At 36.2% G+C, this 24,512-nt stretch overlaps 1 protein-coding gene across 2 annotated transcripts in view; it reads right to left on the bottom strand.

Annotated features, from left to right (window-relative positions):
- Positions 1–17,762: 17,762 nt before the first annotated feature.
- WDPCP (WD repeat containing planar cell polarity effector) overlaps positions 17,763–24,512 on the bottom strand; it is a 491,319-nt gene continuing 484,569 nt past the window's right edge. For both annotated transcript variants that reach the window (XM_007970462.3, XM_038007022.2), the window contains one exon: positions 17,763–20,229. In XM_007970462.3, the coding sequence (XP_007968653.1) occupies positions 20,179–20,229 (51 nt within the window). In that variant the 3' untranslated portion in view covers positions 17,763–20,178. The remainder of the gene's footprint in view (positions 20,230–24,512) is intronic.

A 24,512-nucleotide genomic window follows, 5' to 3' on the forward strand; every position in this document is an offset into this window, starting at 1 on the left:
TGAGCATGGAATGTCTTTCCATTTGTTTGTGTGTGTACTCTTCAATTTATTTCATTAATGTTTTGTTGTTTTCCTGGTATACGTATTTCACCTCCTTGGTTAGAAGTATTACTAGATTTTTTTTGTAACTATTTTAAATGGGATTACTTTCTTGATTGGTTTCTCAGCTAGTTGATTATTGGTATATGTAAACTACTGATTTTTTTGTATGCAGATTTTACATACAGTTACTGAATTTATTAATCTAATCCAGGAAGTTTTCGGTGGAATCTTTAGGTTTTTCTAAATATAGGATCATATCAGTAAAGGGGGACATTTGACTTCCTCTTTTCCAATCTGGATGCCTTTTATTTCTTTCTCTTGCCTGGTTGCTGTGGCTAGGACTTACAGTATAACATTGAATAGAAGTGGTAAAAGTGGGCAGCCTTGTCTTTTTCTAGATCTTGGAGAAAAGGCTTTTAGCTTTTTACCCATTCAGTATGATGTTAGCAATGTGTTTGTTATATTTGGCCTTTATTATTTTGATGTATGTTTCTTCTATTCCTAGTTTGTTGAGAATTTTTACCATGAAGGGATGCTGAATTTTATCAAATGCTTTTTTTCTGCATCTATTGAGATGATCATATGTTTTTTTTCTTCATTCTGTTGATGTGATAAGTCATATTTATTGACATTTGCATATCTTGAACCATCCTTGCATCACTGGTATAAATCCCACTTGGTCATGGTCTATTGCCTTTTTGCTGGGCTGCTGGATTCAGTTTGTTAGAATGTTGTTGAGGATTTTTATATCTATGTTCACCAGGGATATTGGCCTGTCATTTTCTTTTTTTATTGTGTCATTGTCTGGTTTTAGTATCAGGGAAATGTTGACTTCTTAGAATGAGTTAGGGAGAGCTTCCTCTTCGGTGTTCTGGGATAGTTTCAGGAAGACAGGTATTAATACTTCTTTCTACATTAATAGAATTTGACTGTGAGTGTATCCAGTCCTGGGCTTTTCTTTGGAGATTTTTATTACTGATTCGATCTTGCTATTCATTACTGGTCTGCTCAGGTTTTTGATTTGTGTTGGGTTTTTTTTTTTTTTTTTTTTTTGAGATGGAGTCTCATTCTGTCAATCAGGCTGGAGTGCAGTGGTATGGTCTTGGCTCACTACAACCTCTGCCTCCCAGGTTCAAGCAATTCTCCTGCCTCGGCTTCCTGAGTTGCTGGGATTACAGGCATACACCAACATGCATGCTAATTTTTGTATTTTTAGTAGAGATGAGGTTTCACCATGTTGGTCAGGCTGGTCTCGAACCCCTGGCCTCAACTGATCTGCCCCTGTTGGCCTCCCAAAGTGCTGGGATTACAGGCATGAGCCACCATACCCAGCCTACTCAGGTTTTCTATTTCTTCTTGATTCAGTCTTGATAGCATGTATATTCCAGGAATCTATTCATTTCCTCTGGGTTTTTCAGTTTGTTAGTGTAGAGTTGTATATAATAGTCTGTGATCTTTTGTATTTCTGTGGTATCAGTTGTACTGTTTCATTTTTCTGATTTTGTTTATTTGAGTCTTCTCTCTTTTTTTTTCCTTGGTTAATTTAACTAGCAGTTTAGCAATTTTGTTCATCTTTTTGAAGAACCAACTTTTCATTTTGTTGCTCCTTTGTATTGTTTTCTTAGTCTCTATTTTGTTCAGTTCTGCTTTGATCTTTATTCTTTCTTTCTACCAATTTGGGGATTGGTTTGTTCTTGGTTTTCTAGTTCCTTGAATTGTATTGTTGGGTTGCTTTTTTGAAATGTTTCTACCTTTTTGATGTAGGTATTGTAATAAAATTCCCTCTTTGCTGTAACCCAGTGCTTGTTCAGGAGCATGTTGTTTAATTTTCCACATATTTGCATAGTTTCCAAAGTTTCTCTTTGTATTGATTTCTACTTTTATTTTATTGTGGTCTGAGTAGGCCCTTGATATCATTTAGATTTTTAAAAAATGTTGATGTCTTTTGTGGCCTAACATATCTTAGAGACTATTCCATGTGCTGATAAGAAGAATGTATATTCAGCAGCTGTCTGATAAAATGTTCTGTAAATGTCTTTAGGACCATTTGGTCTAAAGTCCAACTTAAATTGAATGCTTCTTTGTTGATTTTCTGTGTACATGATCTGACTTATGCTGAGAATAAGGTGTTGAAGTTCCTTTTATTAGATTGGAATCTGTCTCTTTAGATCTAGTAATATTGCTTTACGAATCTGTGCTGCAGTATTGGATGCACATATGTCTAGAATTATTATATCCTCTTGTGGGACTGATACCTTTATCATCATATAATGACATTCTATGTCTTTTAAAAATGTTTTTGACTCGAAGTCTGTTTTCTCTGATATAAGTATAGCTACTTCTGTTTGCTTCTGGTTTCTGTGTATGTGGAATATTTGTTTCCATTCCTTTGCTTTGAGTCTATATTTGTCTTTACAGGGGAAGTGCATTTCCTATAGGCAGCATATAATTGGTTCCTGTTTCTTTATCTGTTCAGCCAGTCTCTATCTTTTAAGTGGAGAATTTAATCTATTTACATTCAAGGTTATTATTGACATGTGAGGTTTTTTATTTGTTCTTGTTAATTGTTTTCTTGTGGTTTTCTTTATTCTTTGTTTTTTTTCTTTTTTTTTAAATTTTTCTTCTTCTGTTATTGCTTGTTATTGTGGTTTGGTAGTTTTCTGTACTGATACCTTTTGAGTCCTTTCTCTTCTTTATTTGTATTTGGTTTACAAGTGAGTTTTATAGTTTCATGTGTTTTCTTGATGGTAAATGTCAACCTTTCTTTTCCAGGTTTAGGACTTCCTTAAGCATTTCTTATAGATCTGGTCCAGTGGTGATGAGTTCCCTTAGTGTTTGCTTGTCTGGGAAAGACCTTATTTCTTCATTTATGAACTCTTATTTTGGTGGATATAGTATCCTTGCTTGGCAGTTTCTTTCTTTCAGCTCATTGACTATGTCATTCCATTCTTCTCTGGGGTGTAAGGTTTTAACTGAGAAATCCACTGTTAGTCTGATGGGGTTTCCTTTATAGGTATATAGACACTTGCCTCTTTCTGTTTTTAGAATCCTGTCTTTGTCTTTGACTTTAGACATTTTGATTATAATGTGCTGTGGAGTAAGCCTTTTTGCATTTTATCTGTTGGGGTAATCTCTGAACTTCCTGGATCTGCATGTCAGTCTCCTGCCAGACTTGGGAAGTTTTTATCAATTATTTTGTCAAATGGGTTTTCTAGGCCTTTCATTTTCTCTTTGCCCTTGGGGGCACCAGTAATTCAAATATTTGGTTGCTTTATGTTGTCCCAGATGTCACAAAGGCTTTGCTTATTCCTTTAAATCCTTTTTTTCTTTATTTTTCTCTCATTGGACTATTTCAAAAGACTCGTCTTCAAGTTCTGAGATTCTTTCTTCTGCTTGAACTAGTCTGTTGTTGAAGCTTTTGAATGTATTTTGTATTTCAATTAATTCTCCATTCCAGAATTTGTTTGATCCTTTTAAAAAATATCTGGTAGATTTCTCATTCATATCCTGAATTGTTTTTCTAATTTCTTTGTATTGTTTTTTAGAATTCTCAATGTATCTCATCGAGCCTCTCTAAATGAGCATTTTGAATTCTTTGTCTAAGATTTGATGAATTTCTTTTCAATTGGTATCTGTTGCTAGAGAATTATTGTGTTTCTTTGGGGTGTCATATTTCCTTGCTTTTTTGTGATTCTTATGTCCTTTTATTGATATCTGTACATCTGGTGTAACTTACTTCTTCCACATTTTTGAATTTGCCTTTGTAGTGGAGGACTTTTTCCTGAAGATGTATCTATGATGTTGGTTGGGTAGGGCACTTTGGTGTTGATTCAGGTACATGCAGTAGTGTAGTTCCTATATGGTTTCTTTGGCTATGAACAGTGTTAGTGGTACCTGTGACTTCCTTGTAGCTTAGGTACAATTATTAGTGGAGGCTGTGCTGAAGTTTTCCTGGGGACTGGAATGCCAGGTAGGCCAGTCTTTGGGCCCCAGTAGTGGCAGTGGTAGGCTGAAGTGATTATCCTTGAGCCCTGGAGTGGTGTATGCTGATTCTAGTGTTAGCGAGTCCAGATGGCTGGTTCTTGGGCCTCCAGGTGATTTGCTTGGATGCTGGCACTAGCAGTGGTAGGCCAGGCATGTGGGGATGTTCTTGGGCTCCTGGGCAGCAGGTGTGATTTGGGTGATGGTAGTGACAGTGGTGGGTCTAACCGTTGGAACCCAAGTGGTTCAAGCTGATGTTGATGGTGGCCCCAATGGGTTGGGAAAACCAATCCTCTGATCCACAGGTGGCATATGTGTTTGGGTACCAGCTGTGGTGGTATTGACAGGTTGGGTCAGCCTGATCTCAGACCTCAGGAGGAGTGCTCAGATGTCAACAGCGATGGGCTGGGTTGGGCAATTTTCAGGCACCTGGACAGCGTGCTCAAGTATTAGGGGGACACACTGGTCCAGCAGACTTGTTATCAGGCCCCTGATAGTGTGTTTAGGCACTAGCTATGATAATAGGGGTGGGGTTGTCTCTAGGCCACTGGAAAAATGCTCAGGTAGAGATAGTGGCAGCTGTGCTGCGGAGGCCTGCCACTGGGGAAAGTGGGGCCACTCTCAGTGGGAGCAGCAAAGGCAGACAGTTCTGGGGTGTATGATTTTCTTGCACTTCAGTCCTGCAACAGCTTGCAGCAGCAGCAGAAGTCATCGGATTTGTCTTTGGGGCACATGAAAGTGCTCAGCCTCCCCTACCCTCCTTGGCCTGAGAGTAGCAGCAGTAGCATCAGCTCTAGGGCAGGACACAGTCCTTTGGGGACTAGGGTCTCAGAATGGTACCTTGTGGTAGCTACTCGAGGTTTAGGGGCCTGTGGGTCACAGTGTCAGCTCCCTCTGTGCAGCAATCCCTCTGCACAATGTTTAGGCAGCTCCCTATGTGAGTCTCAAGGCCCATGAGTGTCAAGAGGAGCTCCTCTAGCTAGGATTGTAAGAGTTTGTGGCAGGAGTGTGGACCCTTGGGGTCTCTTACTTACCGTTTCTCTGTGTCACAGAGCGTCTCCTGGTTTCCAGTGCATCTTGGTCAAGGAGGCTGCCTCATTTCTGTCTCTTTCCTTGCTTTTGGTGCTTCCTAGAACTTCTCTGTGGAATTCTGGTGTTTTCTCCTAGAGGATCTTACTAATTGTAAATATCTATTTGATATTTTGGTTCCTTTCCATGGATGAGGTGCATACTAGTAGGATCTAGTCAGTCATCTTGAATCAACTCGCCTCGTGATTTTTCTGAAGCTGTTTCTTTTCTTAGAACCTCTTCTTTGGGGTAGAGATTATAGCCATCCCACACATTTCCTTAGTTATTATTTTTTGAAGATTCATAGTATATCATTGTTTATTCTTTACTGTTTGGTTTCTTTGCCATTTAAAATATTCTTAAATTGCTTTTGTTAGGCTTTGACAAAGAGAATCTGTGATGTGGTTTTACTCTGCCTTCCACCCAACTCTCAGACCTATTATGTTTGTACTTAGAAAAATTAATAAAGATATTTCTACTTTAGAAGGTAGAATATAAACCATTTTCAAAAAATAAAATGAGACGTATTTGAAAAATTGTTCAAAACATAAGAAGTGCAATGAAAATAACGTCAAATTTACAAAGAAAAATAAAACCAATATATCGAGGATTCAGTTTAAAAAATACTACATACAAACATGTTTCCTGAGAATTTATAAAACTTTGTAGAAAACAATGTGATTGTATCTCACAATTCTTAAAATACTTATTTTCTTTCACACAACATACCAGTTTGTCCTAAGGAAATAACCAGAAATGTTGTTGTATATTATGTATATATACACAACAAAAAGACGTTAGTGTTACTATAAACCTTAAACTGAAAAGTGATTAAAATGGTGATCAACAGATAAATGTTTAAGTGTAATTAGAAAATGCTCATTACAAAAAACAGGATAGTAAACTATGCATGTTATGTGACCCTAGGTTTATAAGAAAAATATATTTATAATAAAGGACAATGAAAGGAAGCACACATTTTAAATTTTATTTTTAAATAACATGTATTTTTTCAAATGTTCCATCATGAATATATATTCTTAAATTTAGAGGAAAAATAAAAATAATAAGATTAAGAGATACCTGTTCTCTGATGGTTCTAGAGCTGGGAAGGGGTGCAGTTGAAGAAAGGTTGGTTAATGGGTATAAAACAGATGGAAGGAAAAAGTGCTAGGGTTGTATAGCACAGTAGCATGACTATAGTTAACAATAATCCCATTGGGACTTGTGTTTAAGAGCAGGGTCTCTGAAGACATCCTTGTTGAAGACAGTTTTGTCCAAGGGAACATCACAGAGTACTTTGTGGGCATGAAGTAATAGTAGTTATAAATTTGCACAACAGACTTGATCTTTGACCTCTTGGTGATCTTCTTGCCTGTGGCACCTGTCACTTCGTAGGGACAGTGGTCAATTCCAGCCACCAGAGCATGGTTGTAGGGGTGATCTGAAGTGCCTTCATCATTGTTCTACATGCTGATGTGATGGCTTTGAGTCCAGAGTAGCATCAGGCCAGGACCAGCACCACTCTCCCAGGTTTCACAAACTTGCCCATTTCGACAACAACCAAGTAGGCCTACATCAGAAACGAAGAAAGGGCACTTCTGCTAACTGTATATTTCAAAAAAGAAGACTGGAGATGTTCCCAAAACAAATTATAAATGTTTGAGGTAATAGATATCCTAATTACCCTGATTTGATCATTGCACATTGTATGCATGTATAAAACTATCACATGTACTCCATAAATTTGTATAATTATTTATCAGTAAACAAATTAAAGATATCTATTGCGTATGAAAGAAATAGAAAGAAATGAATGCAAACTTAAGAAGTATTCATAAGAGGGAAAAAAAAGAGTTTAAAGTGATAAGATAGCAAAAATGGTAAGACAATAATGTATTGTTAAGATTAATCAATTGTAAGATTAATCAATATAAGCCAATTAAAACCAGAAGGTAAAAGATTGAATAATAAAGTGATACAGTGTTTAAATAATATAATAAAATAATCTAATATTAATGAATTTTAAAAATAAAAGCATACTAAAGTGGGAGAAGTAGAAAAGGTAGATACCCAGATTAAATCTTCACATTAACATCCTGTAAGAATGAGAATAAAAAGAGTTTTCTGAGCTGAGGAAGTTTCATAACTTTAGTGACTAAAGATTGCTGAGCGATAGAAGACAATATCTGTTTAATGGTGCCATTTTCCCCTGGTTTCTCACACTTGAAAAAGCAGCAGCTCTTAGATATTTTAAAAGGAATTTAAGGGGTTTTGGGGTTGTTTGTTTCTTCGTTGTCATGTTTTTGGAAGTTCTTAGTTACGGTCTTATCATCATGACCATCTCAGAATGATAGCCTCAGACCTAGAGTCTACATGACTTCTGGCTCTCCTACATATAATTAAATGTTCATGTTCTAATTCCAAATCCCCAGGAGAGAGTATCTAATTGCTTCAGTTATTTATGTTCTGGGGATGGGGTTGGGAGTGAAGGAACAGGGTCAAATAGTACAAAGGATCTGTTCCTTCCAGGGTTATAAGCAGGACAGATTTTCAAAGAAGAAATTATTGGCATCTCTGATACATGTAGCGAATAATTTTAATTTTTATATGTAATGTGAATAATCACAGACAAAACAAAGGATTTTTTTTTTTTTTTAAGTCTCAGTGTCTTCCACTGTACTTGTGAATTATGTGAACACAATAATGGTAGCTTCATAGAGTGGTCACAAAATGGGAACATATTGATGTCTAGATAGAATTGTCTTAAGTAAATCTCTGGATTGAAGATTTCAGCATGTTCTCACTTATTTGTGGGATCTAAAAATCATGTCAGTTGAACTCATGAACACTGAGAGTAGTAGGATGGTTACCAGATGCTGGGAAGGGTAGTAGGAGGTTAGGGAGGAAGTGGGGATGGTTAATAGGTACAAAAAAAAAAAAAAAAAAGAAAGAATTAATAAGACCTACTATTTGATAGCACAGTCAGGTGACTATAGTCAATAATAACTTAAACGTATTTTTAAAATAACCTAAAGAATGTAATTTGATTATTTGTAACTCGAAGGATAAATGCTTGAGGGGATACATACCCCATTATACAAATGTGCTTATTTCACATTGCATGCCTGTATCGAAACATCTCATGTACCCTGTAATATATACAACTACTCTGTACCCTCAAAAGTTTTAAAAAGTTAAACAAAAATTATAAAATGTTATCAAATGATGATTTTAATTCTACCCCGTAAAATTAAATAAGTATTTTATTTCACTTTTTAAAATCAGTCCATTCATCCTATGTAGACATTTAAACTAAATATTTTAGGAAAATTTCTTTTGTTGTATGTACATATTTAGCATTACTTCCTGTGTAATTTTAAAATCTGAAATTCTTCTAGCATACAGAGTAAGTGGATTATGATATACTAAAGGATTAAGCTTCACTGTCTTGTGTCAGATTAATCTCTCACACGTAGATTGTCACTTGACCTGATAGAAATATGACTGTAATTCACCAAAAAAATTTCATGGATAAGTAACCATTTCATTATTTTATGTAGAATGAAGAATGCATGCTTCTTGACTGATTGTATAATTCTCCAAATTAAATTTAAATAAACCTCATAATCATGCGTTTTTCTCAGAGTTTCATAAGGATTCATGGAAAAGATATCTCTGATAGCTTATGTGGTGAAATAGAACAATTAAATATAATATTCTGTGATTCTTCCCACTTTATTACAGTTAAAGTGTGTTAAAGTTACTCAGTGAGGATAATTTTGTATTTTTATATAAAAGTTTTTGCGTTATTTTAAACTTAAATTTTCTCATCAAACAAATACGGATAAACTTTTGCATTTAAACAAAATAGTTAATACTCTGAGAACATTACTCCATTTGCTTATATGTTTTTCAATGAAATAGGTAAAATTATATGCATATAAATGAATGTTAAAAGGGAGTGTGAAAAATAAAGATAGCAGGATTATAGTTTGAAATTAATGTATATTTAATAGTTAAAGGAAATTTAAATAAAGTAAAGCACTGTGTTTTTGTCCTAACAGGAGGTTGTATGAAAGAGTTTAAATGTGTCATATTTAGGTAAATAGTTCAGCTGTACAGCAGAAGTATTAACATAAAAATTAATTAAAAAGTTGAAAATAAATAGGTGGGCACAGTGGCTCAAGCCTGTAATCCCAGTACTTTGGGAGGCTGAGGCATGAGGATAGTTTGAGTTCAGGAGTTTAAGACCAGCCTGGGTAACATAGTTGAGACCCTGTCTCTATAAAAAATTTAAAATAAGCCAGGTGTGGTGGCATGCACCTATAGTCCCAGCCCCTCAGGAGGCTAAGGCAGGAGAACTGCCTGAGCCTGGGAAGTGAGGCTGCAGTGAGCTGCGGTCATGCCTCTGCACTCCAGCCTGAGTGACAAAGCAAGACTCTGTCTCAAAAAAAAAAAAAAAATTAAAAGTATTAATAAACTTTTACATAACACATGAACAATATTATGTAATTTATGTTAGAATAATTGTGAGAGGATAAAGGAATACTGCTTTTTTCAAAAAGTTGAGAATAAAAGTAGAATACTGAACTAGATTGTTAAAATCTGATTTTTAAAATGAATTGTATTTTAAACTTCATGACTTATTTTTTTATAAGACCTAATTTTTTTGTTTTGGACAGTCTTGCTCTGTCACCCAGGCTGGAGTGCAGTGGCATGATCTTGGCTCACTGCAACCTCCGCCTCCTGGGTTCAAGCAAGCCTCCTGCCTCAGCCTCCCGAGTGGTAAACTTCATGACTTATATTTTATAAGACCTAACTTTTTTTTTAGAGTCTCGCTCTGTCGCCCAGGCTGGAGTGCAGTGGCATGATCTCGGCTCACTGCAACCTCTGCCTCTTAGGTTCAAGCGATCCTCCTGCCTCAGCCTCCCGAGTAACTGGGACTATAGGCGCATGCCACCACACCCAGCTATTTTTTGTATTTTTAGTAGAGATGGGGTTTCACCATATTGACCAGGCTGGTCTTGAACTCCTGACCTTGTGATCCACCCACCTCGGCCTCCCAAAGTGCTGGGATTACAGGCATGAGCCACTGCGCCTGGCAAGACCTAATTTTTTTAGAGCAGTTTTAAGTTTACAACAAAGTTGAGAGGAAGGTCCAGAGATTTCCCATATATGTAGTGTCCCCACACATACAATAGCTTCCCCTCTATCAACATCCCCCACCAGAATGGTATATTTGTTACAGATGATGACTCTCCATTGATACATCATCACCCAAAGTCCATAGCTTATATTAGGGTTTACTCTTGATGTTGTACATTCTCTGGATCTTGACAAATGTGTGATGAGCTGTATCTACTCTATAGTATCATATAAAATAGTTTCACTGCCCTAAGAATCCTCTGTGCTCCACCTATTCATCCCTCCTTTTCCTGTAACCCCTGGAACCCACTGATCTTTTTACTGTCTTCATAGTGTTCCAGAATCCTCTTTTTCCAGAATGTCATACTGATGGAATCATACATTATGTAGCCATTTCAGATTGACTTCTTTCACTTGGTATTATGCATTTAAGGTTTCTTCATGTTTTTTCATGGCTTGATAGCTAATTTATTTTAGTGTTGAATAATATTCCATTATTTGGATGTACTACAGTTTATCCATTCACCTACTGAAGGGCATCTTGATTGCTTCCAAGTTTTGTTACTTATGAATAAAACTTTGATAAACATCCATGTGCAGATTTTTGTGTGGACATAAATTTTCCACTCTTTTGGATAAATACCAAGGACCTCAATTGCTGAATGATATATATGGTAAGAGTATGTCTTGTTTTGTTGAGAAACCACCAAACTTTCGTCCAAACTGCCTGTACCATTTTGTGTTCCCATGTGCAATAAATGATAGTTCTTGTTCCACCTCCTTGTCAGCATTTGGTGCTATCAGTGTTCTGGATTTTGGCCATTCTAGTAAGTGTACAGTGGTTATCTTCTTGTTTTAATTTGCATTTCCCTCTTGACATATGACGTGGAGCATCTTTTCATATGCTTTTTTTTTTTTTTGGCATCTATATGTCTTCTTTGGTGAGGTGTCTGTTAAGGTTTTTGGTCCTTTTTTTTTTTTTTTTTTGTGAGGTGGAGTCTCGTTCTGTTGTCGAGGCTGGAGTACAGTGGTGCGATATCGGCTCACTGCCAGCTCCGCCTCCCAGGTTCACGCCATTCTCCTGCCTCAGCCTTCTGAGTAGCTGGGACTACAGGTGCCTGCCACCATGCCCGGCTAATTTTTTGTATTTTTAGTAGAGATGGGGTTTCACCGTGTTAGCCAGGATGGTGGTCCATTTTTTAATTGGGTTGTTTTCTTATTTTTGAGTTTTGTGAATTCTTTGTATATTTTGGATAACAGTCTTTTATGAGATAGGTCTATTGCAAATATTTTTTCCTAGTCTGTGACCATGTTTTCATTCTCTTGGCAGTGTCTTTTGTAGAGCAGAAATATTTAATTTTAATGAAATCCAGTTTATTGACTCTTCTTTTATAAGTCATGTCTTCAGTGTCACATCCAAAAAGTCAACACCAAATCTAAAGTCATCTAGGTTTTCTCCCGTTATCTTCTAGGAGCTTTATAGTTTTGTGTTCTACATTGAAGCTTGTGATACATTTTGAGTTAATTCTTTGTAAAGGTCTTCCTCTAAATCCATCTTTTTTTTTTTTTGGTAAGAGAAATCTCGCTCTTGTCCCTCAGGTTTGAGTGAAATGGCTTGATCTCGTCTCACTGCAACCTCCGCCTCCCAGGTTCAAGCAGTTCTCCTGTTTCTGCCTCCCAGGTAGCTGGTATTAAGGTGTCTGCCACCACGCCCAGCTAATTTTTGTTTTTTTTTTTTAGTAGAGATGGGGTTTCATCATGTTGGCCAGGCTGGTCTCGAACTTCTGACCTCAGGTGATCCTCCCACCTTGGGCTCCCAAAGTGCTGGGATTACAGACGTGAGCCACCGCGCTTGGCCTAGATTCATCTTTTGCATGTGGGTGTCCATTGTTCCAACATAATTTATTGAAAACGCTATATATATATATATATATATATATATATATATATATAAAAACAGTGTATTGCCTTTGCTCCTTTGTCAAAGATTAGGTGACCATATTTAGTGGCTCTGTTTCTGTGCTCTCTTTTGTATTCCATTGACCTATTTGTCCTTCACCAGTACCACACTGTCTTGATTATTGTAGTGTTACAGTAAGTCTTTAAGTTTAGTAGTGTCAGTCCTCTAACTTTATGCCCCTTCAATATTGTGTTGGCTATTCTGAGTCTTTTGCCTCTCCATATAAACATTAGAATCGGTTTGTTCATATTTATGAAATAACATGCTGGGATTTTGATTGGGATGGCATTGACTTTATAGATCAAGTTGGAAAAACTGATGTCTTGATAATATTAAGTCTTCCTATCTATGAATATGAAATATCTTCCAATTTACTTATAGTTTTTCTCATATAGATATTGTAAATATTTTGTTAGATTTATACCTTTCAATTTTTTGGTGCTTATGTAAATGATAATATGTTTTTTATTTCAAATTCCACTTGTTCATTGCTGGTATATAGGAAAGCAATAGAGCTTTGTATATTAGCTTTGTATCCTGCAGCCTTGCTATAATTGCTTATTCCAGTTTTCTTGTGAATTCTTTTGGATTTTCTTCCATGATTTAAAAAAAAAAGCAAATTGGTAGTTATGTAACTAGGGTTATAGTTGTAGATTATTAAAACATAGAAATATTCTTAGCAAAATCTTGCTACTTCTGAAAGGCAGCTTTTTTTGGAGTTATTTTAGGAGATAGCGGATCTCAGTGAATTTCAGAGTCTTCAAAGTCATATTAAGGAAAAACTATATGTTACATATATATTTCTAAAAATTGTGATAAATACACATAACATATAATTTGCCATCTTACCCATTTTAAGTGTACAGCTTAGTGGGCTATGTATATTCACACTGCTGTGCAACCAACCTCCAGAACTTTTTTTATCTTGCAAAACTGGAACTCTCTACCCATTAAATAACAACTCACAATTTTCCTCTCCCCTTATCCCCTGGCAACTACCATTCTACTTTTTGTTTTTATGAATTTGACTACTTTGGATACCTCATATAGGTGGAATCATACAATATTTGTCTTTTTGTGACTAACTTATTTCCCTTAGCATGATATATTCAAGGTTCATGTATGTTGTAGCATGTGTCAAAATTTACTGCCTTTTTAAGGCTCAATGTTCTAGAGTGTGTGTGTGTGTGCGCGCGCACGGGCGCCTACAGATATACACCACATTTTGTTTATGTATCTGTCAGTGGACATTTGGGTTCTTTTTGCCTTTTGGCCATTGTGAATAACAATACTGTTATTAACATGGGTGTACAAATATCTGAGTCATTACTTTCAATTCTTTTGGGTATATACTGGAAGTGGAATTGTTGGATCATATGATCATTGTATTTTCCATTTTTTGAGGAATCAACGTACTGTTTTCTGTAGTGGCCGTGCAATTTTAACTTTCTACCAACAGTGTATAAATGTTCCACATCCCTGCTAACACTTGTTATTTTCTTTCTTCCTTTTATAATAGCCATCCTAAGGTATGTAAAGTAGTATGTGATTGTGGTTTTGATTTTCATTTCCACTAGCGACTACATTAGCAGTGTTGAGTATTATTTCATGTGCTCATTGGCCATTTGTATATCTTCTTTGGAGAAATGTCTGTTCAAGTTCTTTGCCCATTTAAAAATATTTTGCTATTTTTTGTATGAGTTGTAGGAGTTCTTTATATGGTCTAGATATTAAGCCCTTATCAGATATGATTTGCAAATGTTTTCTTCCATTTCATAGACTGCTTTTTCAATCTGCTGATAGTGTCCTTTGATGCACAGAAGTTTTTGATTTGGAGTCCAGTTTATCCATTTTTACTTTTGTTGCTGGGCTTTGTGTAATATCCAAGAAGTCATCGCCAAATCAAACGTAATGAAGCTTTCCTTCTGTTTTCTTCTAAGAGTTTTATATTTTTAGGTCTTATGTGTTTGGGTCTTTGATCAATTTTGAGTTATTTTTGTATATGGCATAAGGTAAGGGTCCAACTTCATTCTTTTGCGGATATCCAGTTTTCCCAGCAGCAGCATTTGTTGAAAAGACTGTCCTTTCCCTCCCCATTTAATGGTCTTGGCACCCTTATCAAAAATAATTTGACCGTATACGCTAAGGTTTATTTCTCGGCTCTGTATTTGTTCCATTGGTCTATATGTCTGTGTGTATATATATATTTTTAAATAATATAGTTAATTAGTAACTTTTTTTTTTGATACAGAGTCTCCCTCTGTCACCCAGCCTAGAGTGCAGTGGCACAATCGTGGCTCACTGCAACCTCCACCTCCCGGGTTCAAGCGATTCTCCTGCCTCAGCCTGCCTGAGTAGCTGGGACTACAGGCATGCACCACATGCCCAACTAATTTTTGTATTTTTAGTAGTGATGGGGTTTCGCCATGTTGGCCAGGCTGTTCTTGAACTCCTGACCTCAGGTGATCTGCCCACCTCAGCCTCCCAAAGTGCTGGAATTACAGGCATGAGCCACTGAGCCTGGCCAATTAGTATGTTTTAAAATAAAGTCTTAGTTGTAAATTTGACAGTCTTTACTAATGTAGAGATAGTGAAACTTTACCTACGTTCTCTTAGGGTCCTGACTGGGCCCAACAGCTAAACTGATATAAGTTAGAGTAACAGGAGAAAAGCATGCACATTTATTCAATACAAGTTTTATGTGGCATGGGAGCCATCATAAAGGAATGAAGAACTGAAGAAGCTGTTAGAGTCAATTACTTAAATACTGAATTGGACAAAGAATAGTAAGTTGGGAAAATGTGATAAGGCAAAGGGGATTAGGCTAGGATAGTTAATTGTGTACGTAAGTAGCCAGGAAGATAAGGGTTGGTATAACTAGGTTTGTTTGTACAGAATTCCTTTGGCCTCAGCTTTTTGTCCTCGATGATAAGAATGTTGCATCTTTTATATAGGAATTTCATTTCTTGCCTTAGCAACCAGTATGAATGTCATAGTGATCTTTTTTTCACCTGCTGTTTTTGAAGTGCTATATTAACTTAAATAGTTAATATGCCAAAATGGTATAAGTTTTTTCGTTAGTGAGTCCTGAGATTTTCTTTTACTTTTCATAGTATCCGTAGAAAAATCTTGCTCCTACCCCATCTTCATCAGTCCCATTTCCCCTGCATCCTATAGGTAACCACATCATAAGGAAATACACATATATAAATCCTATTGTTTCTCCTTTTTAAATCTATCTTACAGTTAGTTTCTACTGTCCTAATTATAGCACAATTTTACTTTTTAGGTTCTATGATTTGAAGAGTGGTATGGCTATATATTATAGCTTCTAAGTTGTTACCATATTTTGGAGCAAAATGTATTGTTATTTTTACTATTAATTTACATTTAACATGAATCATGATCCTAAAAGCATCAAAATGTCTTCATAACATCCTACAAAGAAGAGAGAACAGCACTGCTGTTCTACACTGTGGGTCTTGCCCAATCTATAGTTACAAGAAATAGTTCTTTAGTTGTTGTGATGCCCTGGGTAGACTTCATTCTTAAGTAATGTACTTTGTCTATAGTAACTCCCTGCAAATATGTATAAGTGCACAGAATATCCTGAAGATACATGGTGAGGTTTGGTTGCCTTTGTTCTCTGAAGCCTTTTTTTTTTTTGGGAGACAGAGTCTTACTCTGTCGCCCAGGCTGGAGACCAGTGGCGCGATCTTGGCTCACTGCAACCTCTGCCTTCTGAATTCAAGTGATTCTCCTGCCCCAGCCTCCCAAGTAGCTGGGACTACAGGCACGTGCCACCACACCCAGCTAATTTTCTTTGTATTTTTAGTGGAGATGGGGTTTCACCATGTTAGCCAGGATGGTCTTGATCTCCTGACCTCGTGATCTGTCCACCTTGGCCTCCCAAAGTTCTGGGATTACAGGCATGAGCCACCGTGCCCCGGTCTCCTCTCTGAAGTATTTACGGTTGTTGTTTCTATTATTGTTCCCAGCCAGAACTGGAACTGACCTGATGTCATGATCTATGAATATAATTTTTAATTAAGGAAGAAGTACCAGGAAATTTCATGTCATTGTAGACCTGCTTCGCTGAATACCATTTAGCAGTCTATACTCCAGCCACCAGGCATATTGGCTGTGCAATGATGCCTCCACGATAACTAACAGTAAGGAGTAAAAGTTGGGCTTAGATACTCTGGCTCTTGCTTAGGTCAAGGGGTATGCTGTGTTCTTGTAACAAATCCCACATATACATACATATGCATATTGTTCCACAAACATCCCCAAGCAGAAACCAGGGTTAGGTGCAGAATAACCTCAAAAAAATTTTGGTTGCTAGGCTGTAGATGAGTCTTTCTGAGGCTGATATTTTGACACTACGGGCTCCATTGTTTCTCAACTGCTGTGTTGTGCTGCATCAATTGTTTCACTATATTATCACTAAAAGCTTGATCTCCCTAAAAACATTAACTTCTTAGGACCTGTGTGCCAATGGGGGCTTTTGGACTTGACTTCAGCTTTTTTGGGGGGGGATAGAGTCCCTTTCCCCTCTGTAGTATTGGGTTATTAGTGAATCAACCCTGAAGAGGTAAATGGTTGGAGCCTCAGCCTCCCAAGAGGCTGTCACTGGAGAATGGTCTCACTGACCTCAGCCCTTGGGCATTTCCACAACACATTTTCCCCCTAACACCTCTACTGCTGCTAAATGCCTACCTAACTCTTAAAATAGGAAAGCTGGGAACTCCACTCAAAACCATACAAAAAACCAGTTTGTACATTTGGACACCTCCCGAGCACTCACAGTCCCTGTGTTTCTCTTTTCCAGCAGTAGACAGTCACTGTCATGCAGTTTAAGTGATTTATTGATGCCTCAGCTAAACTTGCTATTGTTTCAGGACATTTCAGTCACCAAAATTTTTAAAGAGCATTCTGTACTAGAGGAGCCGTGCTGCTTCCTTGTGTCTGCTAATGTGTCCTTAGCCAGCCTCATTCTTCTTCAGCTTTTCCACTTTGGCAACATAGATCCTCATGGTGTCCATCTTAAACATCCCTTTGTTCACATTCCATGCCTCCTACTTGGCCTTGGCTTTCACATCTGAGGCTGAAGGGGTAGGAATGTTGCAGTCGCTCTGGGTGGGCTGTTTGTAGAAGCTGTACACCAGCAGTTTTCTCCTGATGGCACACAGTACCCTTCAGCTGCTTGAGGGCAGTGCGGGCCAGCTCAAACTCCACTTGGCACATTGCAGGAGGGAAGGCCAGGCCCCTCTGTCCTTTCTAGGTGAAACCTGGTGCTAGAAGGTTCATCAGGTTTCTTCATCGATAGAGTGGGGATGCTGATGATGATATATCTTCCTCACTGAATTTTGGAGGACTTTTCATTGAGAATTCCTATGTACAGTGTCTGGTACAGGGCTATGTGTGTTGTAGCACTGATCAAACTCTCAGTAGAGAGTGGTATAATTTTAACTCCTTAACAAACATTTCAAGATAGTAAGAAGAAAGTATCATACCAAGTTTTGGTTACAGAGCCTTTTAATGAAGCAAAAACTTTTAGACGTTAGCATTCCAAACAAAGTTTATTCTAGCAATAAGACACAATGTGATAGTGAATATAAATTACTGTGGAAATTACTTCAGATCTGAGAAATGTGGAAAATAATTGAAAAAGCTCATGGGTCTCTTCCTGAAGGACAACCTGTGAACCTGTCAGTGCTAGGAGAGATACTACCTAGCTGTTCCTGCCTATACCACTCTTCTTACTTTATAGCTATGGTAGCCCCTTCATAATCCTTTCAGGTTCTAGCAAAGCAGGAACCTCAATTTACTGTAATGTTTAATAAACATTCTCAGATTTACAACATCTGGGAAATAATAGCACTTATAAATCATGGACATTATCAAAGATCATTCATAATATATTCTTACTATCTAAACTTGGTTTTCTGTACATTTAATTTTTCTAGAGGTATGTGAAGTGGGGAAAATGGGTACTTTAAGAACTATGATTTGTTTAATTTTCACCTAGATAATTGACAAACATTTATTATTATTATCATTATGTAGAACAACATAGATATATCAGTATCCATATTTTACCTTTAATAGCTCACAGGAATGGTATTTTGGGTTAATGACTATTTACTCAGAAAATCTGGAGAAAATTTTGCAATCTCGACAACATCCTATTTTTTTAAATACAATTTTTTCTCTAAAAATTAGTTAACTTTTGATTATCTGTGTGATAAAGAAGGTTGGGAATAGGAGAATGAAAATTTGCTGGTAACTCAGTTTGGCTTATATGTTATGCATTATTAAAATTTTTTCAGCGCAATAACAAAATGAAAAATCTAATTTGCGTTTCACCTTTTTTTGTCATATCCTCTGGAAGAGGTACAGATAAATGGGAAGTAGAAAGAAAAATTTGAAGTATAAAAGCCTTAAGTCTGATTAACTTTGAAGATTTAATTATATAATGTAATTATTGTCTAATGTTAAACAATGTTGATTATTATAAATGTCTATAAATTTTTTTTTTTTTTTTTTGAGACTAAGTCTCACTGTGTCGCCCAGACTGGAGTGTAGTGGCATCATCTCGGCTCACTGCAACCTCTGCCCTCCGGGTTCATGCCATTCTGCCTCAACCTCCCAAGTAGTTGGGACTACAGGTGCATGCTGCCATGCCTGGCTAATTTTTTTATTTTTTATTTTTAGTAGAGACGGGGTTTTACTGTGTTGTCTAGGATAGTCTCGATCTCCTGACCTCGTGATCAGCCCACCTCGGCCTCCCAAAGTGCTGGGATTACAGGCATGAGCCACCATGCCTGGCCTATAGGTGTCTATAATTGTGAAATATCAGTGATCTGCTAAAGAATGGGTGTCGATAACTGTGAAGGGTATGAGATTTTACCCCACTTAGTAGCTAACAAGTTACCACACTATAGTTTCATGGATGCTGTTAGAAGACATGAGACTCCTAAGTCAGAGACAAATGATAGTAACCAGGGTATAGGCATTTTTTTCTTTTCTTTTTTTTCATGGATTCTCTGAGCCCTATTCCTATAGAGCAATGTTAAGAGGGCTAGATGACACCTGCACACTCAATGGGCAGTGTAAAGGAGAGGTATTCTGAGCTTAAAGAACTCAAATCTCATATAATAGTTGATAAGCATGCCTGCCCCTTTCTCCAGAGGGAAACTGTATCTGCATTCTAAGGGGCAGTCAGGGCAAATTACTCATAGCAGTAATTTGAGAGAACCATGGAGAACTGTCTTCTAACAATGGGTCTGGGCTGAAAATTTGCATAACAGGTACTGTATTTGTAATGTAAATTAATAATGTAAACAAGACCAGAAGAGGACTTTCTTTCTTTCTTTCTTTCTTTTTTGGAGACAGGTCTGTTGCCCAGGTTAGAGTGTAGTGGCGTGATCACGGCTCACTGTAGCCTTGAACTCCTGGGCTCAAGCAGTTCTCCTGCCTCAGCTTCACAAGCATGTACCACCATGCCTGGCTAATTTTTAAAACATTTTCTAGAGACAGCGTTTCACTATGTTGCACAGGCTATTCTTGAACTCCTGGGCTCAAGTGATCCTCCAGCCTTGGCCTCCTAAGGCACTGGGACTACAGACGTGAGCACTACGCCTGCCCCCTACTGCCCCTTTTTTAAAGTACCTGGGAGAACAAAGTTTAAATATTCTATTTTTGTAGCACCTAATTAATGTACAATTTAAGATACTTTCAAAATTTTACATTATTGAAAATAAGTAGGTTAAGGACTTTTACTTAGGATCACTTTGCTGTTATGCTGCATGTTTTTGAAATAATAAAACTTTATTTTGAAAACACTCAAAACTCTTAACTAATTTATACAATTCATACTGTCTCTTGTTAAAAATCCACACGGGGGATATTAAGTCTGTATCAGGCCATGAAAAAGTTTAGATATGAAGAAGGCGGGTTTCTTTTTTTCTTAATGTTTACACCAAACCAAAGTGAATCATTCTGAGAGAACCACCATCTCTGATTTCCTGCAAATAAACAAATAAAAATAATTAAAATAATGTTTAAGCAGAGTAAGAAGTAATTGACTTAACATTTGTATCTTTATTATTTTTAAGTACTTAAAAATAGTGAAACAAAATAGTTTAAAATGTACTGCACATAGATACATAAGAGAACTGTATACTTACCTGACTTGATCATCAAAATTTTGATATGATATTCATAAAAACTAGTCAAGAAATAATAAGCATTAAGAGGCAAAGAAACGACAGGATGGTAATTGAAATTTAGAAGCATCTGAGGGTTCCTCCAATGAAAAATTGCAAACTGTGGGTCATCATTTGGATTCTACAGTGTGATTTTAAAATACTGTGTATTCTAAAAGGTATTATATAACATATTTCCTAATTTTGGGTGTTTTACTGAGTATTTGATAGTGGCTCTTGAGGTAATGGCTTATAAAATAGAAAAGATTGTGGTTTTATAAGACTTTCATAAAATTTTATGAAGCTTCAAAGAAATATTGACAACAACTTTATTTCCCATTTATTATACTTTCTTTTGCACTTTCCACCCATCCCTATCAGTTACAGAAAAACAGAAGCTTTTATGGGCTTCTGAAGTTGGATGATGTGTGAAGATAAGACTAAAGATGAGTAATATGTGAAAAATAACACAGTGGGGACATTTTTTAAAATTTGAAGATAACCTACTTAGAGTTGAAATGGTAAAAGTAAAAGGTAAAGAGAGTAGGGATAATAGCACTTACACTATCATGTCATAATTGGAGACATTTTACTTAAAGTATAGGTGAAAATAATGTTTAAAAATAAATTTATTCTGTAAGTTATATCTTAAAAGTTATTTTTACTAAGAGAAGCCTTTCAGAAAGTCTGCATTTATACTATTTTAAGTAGTCACATCTCAAAGGAAACAGATATGGGGCTAAAAAAATAGGGGCAACACATGTATGTAGGTATGTGCCTGTAGATCTTGATGTACACAAAATTGAAAAAAAAAAAAAAACCTGGAAAAACAGGTAGCAAGAAGAATGCGTAATTTAATAGTGCCTGGGGCTTGAGTGTGTGCTGGCAAGTTCCAGGCTTTTAGGTAGCTTTCAATTTAAAAAGAAAACTAAGCACTGTCATTTTAAAAGCATAAGCTTCAACTCTTGGCTTATAAACTACCATATCAAAGTCTAGTTTCTATACCACGAGAATGGCCATTGAGAAAATGAGTTAGGTTTTGGCCTTGTTCATCAACTGACAGAGATCCTAGATAAATTGTTTTATTTTCCTAATATCTAGATATACTTGTTGCTAGAAGACTGATGGCATACCTAAGAAGTATCATGTCGTTCAGCCATGTTGTTGATGTTATGTAGTGTCTTCTATCCATGATTTAATCCTCTCTTACCTTAGGAATTACATTTTAAAAAGTAAGAATCATAGAATTAACTTTTCAAGATCCTCCAGGATTTAAAAAAACAAAAAATATTCCTTTGGAGGATTTCCTTTAAAATCCATTGCATTTTAAAAAGACTTTAGGGCATTTCCAAGGTTTCCAATGCTATATAACCTTGACTTATACTCTATGTACCTTAGAGGGATATTTTGAAGATTTATAAAATAATTTATTTTACATTCAATTTTTTAAACATTATTTGAAATAAAACATAATCATTAAATAAAATTTGGAAAACAGAAAAGTATGAAACTTTACCCATAGTCCTACCAGTTATACAAAACTAAAGTTAACATGAATTTGCTTCTAGTCTTTTTCTCCACGTTTTATTTATTTTAAACACATCTCGAATTGTATTGTATATGTAATTCTGTATCTTTTTTCTTTCTTTTTTTTTTTTTTTTTTGGCCTCACAACACTTCAAAACTTTTCACTGTTCCTACATAGTCTGTTTTTAATGGCTGAATTTTATTATTCCATTAAATACTATAGCTTTATTTAACCACTCCTTTTTTGGTTAAATTTATATTGTTTCTAATTTCTTCTTTTTCATAAATAACCCTATGATAGATTTTCTTAGGCATAAAGTTTTTTGTTTTTTTTTTTCCTGTTTGTAGGATTGTTTCCTTGGTATAGAACTGTAGAAATAGAATTATTGGACCAAAAGCTTATGAAATTTTAAGCTTCTGGATAAACACTGTAGAATTGGTAGTTTTGCTTTGTTTGTTTCCTAGTTTGGGAGGAGGTGATTTTGTTCAGTAATAGGAAGTTGTGGTTCCAAGGAAGACTGATCTTCATTTTCTTGTTAATGTGTTGAAATTGTGCTCAGCCTTGACTGAATGAAACTACATGTTAATTCTTGTAGTAATTTTACAGCAACAAAAGGGTTTTCCCCAGTCCCTCATTGCTTTCTACATATGGTTAAGTGCATTTTCTGAGCCACACCCTTTTGCTGTTACCTAATGTTGGGTGATATCAGGTCACTTTCCTTTAAATGTGCACAGACTTTTGTAAGTGAATTCAGCAGACAGGTTAAGCTTTGCTATAAACTGGATTTTGACATGTTGCTCACTTAATACAGATTTTTAAATTTTAATACAAGAAGTGATCATCTCACAGTTTATTATGTTCGATTTCCTCTCTGTTACTAATGGTCTCTCTTGAAGTTTCTGATTTGGTTTAATAATAATTAAATCCCAGAAGTGTAATATTTTAGAGATGGAAGAAATCTTAAAATTCCCTAATCTGAAATTCTTCTATTTTATAGATGAACAAGTTGAGGCTCATGTGGGTTAAGTGTTTCGTCCAAAGTTAGTTCGTGGCAGAGTTGGGATTATAATTTTGTTCTTATTTCTCTGTGAAGTGTTTTTTTTTTTCCAACTATAGTTTTTTAATGTACTAACAATACTAGTTCCACAGGCTGCTTTATGATTAACTCCTCTGATTCTCTATTCCTATCATTTAAGGCTTTTGCTTATAAGCATGCTAGCTAGTGGTCCACCCTATGTGGCAGGAGATGCTTTTCTGAGTAAGCTGACCAGCTATTCAAGTTTCACTACTGAACATTGTGAAATTGAACTCTGCTTCTTGCATATTTGGTATCATATATAGGTTTCTTTTTCATCAACATTGCAGTTTGGTACTTGACATTTTTGTAGAAAATGCAGTCTCCAACTGACTACAGTCTAGCACTTGCCAAAGATTGGCTTGAGGCTTCTGGTACGTAAGAGAGACAAGTTGATAGATAAGCTAACTAACTTTCTAACTTCTGTGTTAAGTAAGCCATCAGAAAGGAATGTATTTAGAACTTGTCATTTCACCTTTCCACAGGAATGCCTTTAGTGAATTATGATTTAATATAATTATTTCACCTTATAAAGAAGAGTTATAAAAAACATCTATGTGACTAGAATGTCTATCCTTTTCAAAACTCTAAGACATGTTTAGTTTGTTTTTCAGTTAAAAATTTAGAGATTGAGTCTTGCTAGGTTCTCCATGCTGGCCTAAAACTCCTGGGCTCAAGCAGTTCCCCGACCTCAGCCTCCAGAGGAGCTGGGACTATAAGGATATACCACCACACTCAGCTTGCTTTTCAGTTTTTTTTTTATTTTTTTATTTTTATACATGCACGCGCACACACACACACACACACACACATATATATATATGCACATACACATACATGGTATTTACATGTTGACAATTACATTAATAGAGCATCTTGAAGTATAAGTGTGAAACCTCTAAAAAATGATAAAGTAGCACAATTTGCTACTCTGGAGACTGAGGCAGGAGAATCACTTGAACCCGGGAGACAGAGGTTGCAGTAAGCTGAGATCACACCTCTGCACTCCAGCCTGGGTGACAGAATGATACTCCACCTCAAAAAAAAAAAAAAAAAAAAAAAAAAAGATTTCTTTCAGACAGTATGCCAATGAGTAGTACAAACAAGACAACATAGGTATGTGACTATATGATTTATTACCCTTGACTAAGAGCAAAATCAGTGGGAGGAAACAAGAGGTATGCCCCATACCTAGAAACTCACTTAAACGTGTAGCCCCAAGATAACCTCTAAATTTATCTATTAAAGTTTAAAGGAGAATTAAAACTTTTTCCTTCCGTTTCTGTCGTTAGCACAAATTTTTTCCAGAATGTTCCCAAGAGGTAACTAGACCACTAGTGGTTTCATTTCTTTCTTTTCCCTTTCCTTTGTTTTGTATCGTGGTAAAATATATATAACATAAAATTTACTGCTTTATTTTTTAAGTGTATACTTTAGTGGGATTAGGCACATTCACGTCATCGTGTAACCATCACCACTCTCCATCTCCAGAACTTTGTA

The sequence above is a fragment of the Chlorocebus sabaeus genome, chromosome 14, assembly GCF_047675955.1.
Source record: "Chlorocebus sabaeus isolate Y175 chromosome 14, mChlSab1.0.hap1, whole genome shotgun sequence".
NCBI lineage: Eukaryota > Metazoa > Chordata > Mammalia > Primates > Cercopithecidae > Chlorocebus > Chlorocebus sabaeus.